At 68.2% G+C, this 1,804-nt stretch overlaps 2 protein-coding genes across 2 annotated transcripts in view; one reads left to right on the forward strand and one right to left on the reverse strand.

The window, feature by feature from the left end:
• On the reverse strand, positions 1–1,169 carry EMIHUDRAFT_456546 (hypothetical protein; the record flags this gene model as incomplete). The annotated part of the gene is made up of 4 exons (XM_005782947.1): positions 598–1,169; positions 447–483; positions 243–372; positions 1–50 (listed from the first exon to the last, which is right to left on the reverse strand). Coding segments are annotated over exons 1-4 (777 nt in total), but the record flags the coding sequence as incomplete, so codon positions are not given.
• A 290-nt stretch (positions 1,170–1,459) lies between these two features.
• The window catches only part of EMIHUDRAFT_113229 (hypothetical protein), a gene marked incomplete at both ends in the record, with an annotated part of 1,716 nt that continues 1,371 nt past the window's right edge, over positions 1,460–1,804 (forward strand). The window contains one exon of the mRNA XM_005782948.1: positions 1,460–1,708. Coding sequence (XP_005783005.1) covers positions 1,460–1,708 — 249 coding nt within the window. The remainder of the gene's footprint in view (positions 1,709–1,804) is intronic.

Below are 1,804 nucleotides of genomic sequence, written 5' to 3' on the forward strand. Positions count from 1 at the left end.
CTGCTGCTCGAACGGGATCACCGAAGCGAAACCCTCCGCCGTCAGCCTGCCTGCGAGGGGTAGGGTTTAGGGTTAGGGCTGGGTTAAGCGGAGGGACAGGGTTAGGGTTAGGGTTGGGGTTAGGGTTGGGGTTAGGGTCAGGGTTAGGGTCAGGGTTACGTCAGTCTGCCTGCGAGGCGCGCCACGGACGGCTGACCCTATGCCTAACCCTTCCCCTGACCCTAACTCTGCCGTCAGTCTGCCTGCGAGGCGCGCCACGGACGGCAGCCACGCCCGCGGAGCGGGTGCCCCCTCCTCCGCCGCCGGCAGCGCCACCAGCCCGGGCAGCACGTCGTACGGCAGCTCGGCGGCCCGCGCGTCGAGCCGAGGCACCTAGACACTTCCTAGACACTTCCTAGACACTTCCTCCCCTGCAGGTGGGCGGCCCGCGCGTCGAGCCGAGGCACCGCCGCGTCGGTCCCGAAGAGGCGGCGTGCCGCCCACCTGCAGGGGAGCAGGAGAGGAAGAGGCGAATTGTGAGGGAGAGTGCGGCAGAGACCGGAAGAATGAGGCGGGAAGCAGAGCGAAGAAAGAGAATGAGGGGAGCAAGGAGCCCACCGCGAGGAGACGGCGCTGGCGAGGCTCATGCGCTCGGCGAGGGCGTCGGCCCGGTCCGCTAGCAGCCGGGCGCCGCCGCAGAGCGGGCGCAGCTCCTCGGAGGCGGCTCCGCCATGCACGCTGCTGCTGCTGGCCGCGTCGGCGGCGCAGAGGGCAGCGAGCGCAGCGAGGCTGGTGGCGACGTGCCGCGCCACCACGGTGTCGAGCGAGGCGCACGCGCCGTCGGCAACGCTCGCGCTCGGCACGGCGGCACACAGCAGCAGCCGCGGGAGCCGCGCGTCTCGCAGCGCCGCCGACCGCGCGGCATCACATCCGCCTCCCACGAGGAGCCGTGACAGGCGGCCGAGCGCATTCGAGGCGAGCGACTGCCTCTTGCGCTGGTGCACGTCCTGCTCCATGTGGCGGTGCGAAAACTCGTAGGGCGGGTAAGGTGGGTCGATCCGCTCGGCCGCGGCAAAGATGTCGCTCGGAGTGACGGCGGCCTCGAGCGCGGCGCCCACGGGAGGCCGGCTCGTGGCCAGCGCGAGCGAAAGGGGGTAGAGGGAGAGCAATGAGAGCATCTTCGGGCGGCGATGGAGGCAGACAAGAAAAACCTCCTGGCTTTCATCCCGCTGATCCTCCCTTGGGTTGTCCGTTTTCTTTCTTTCTTTGATCCTGTGATGAGCTCTGTGTCTTGGTTTAAAAACAAGATAAGGGGCCTAGAGAACACAACCCCCTCTCCCTTTTGTCCCAGTAAGCTAAAAGTACGTACACAAAAGGGGAAATCACACTGAATCACAGCAGGAAATCACACTGGGCCGCGCCGCGCCTCCAGGCCCCCCCCGCCCAAGCTCGACAGTTTGCCGAGCAAAACTGAGACGACATGGACAACGCCGCCTTCCTGGACAAGCTCATGGCCCCCGACAGCGAGGGGCGGGCGCCGGCACAGCGTGACAAGTACGCGGCGGCGCTCGCGAACTGCGACCTGATGGCGACCGCGCGAGCGGCTGCGCAGGACCCGTCGGCAAAGGACGCGTGGGGGGCGCTCAAGGCGGCAAAGATGTCGAAGGAGTGGCAGGAGCGTGCGCGCACCACGCTGGCCAGGCTCGAGCGCGGCGAGGGCGTGTGGCGCGTGTGGCTCGACGGCTGGAGCGGCAAGGCCGGCGCGTCCTGCGCGGCTTCTACCTGCCGTTCCCCGCCGCCGACAACGAGGCGCTCGAGGACGCCT

The sequence above is a fragment of the Emiliania huxleyi genome, assembly GCF_000372725.1.
Source record: "Emiliania huxleyi CCMP1516 chromosome Unknown EMIHUscaffold_184, whole genome shotgun sequence".
Taxonomy (NCBI): domain Eukaryota; phylum Haptophyta; order Isochrysidales; family Noelaerhabdaceae; genus Emiliania; species Emiliania huxleyi.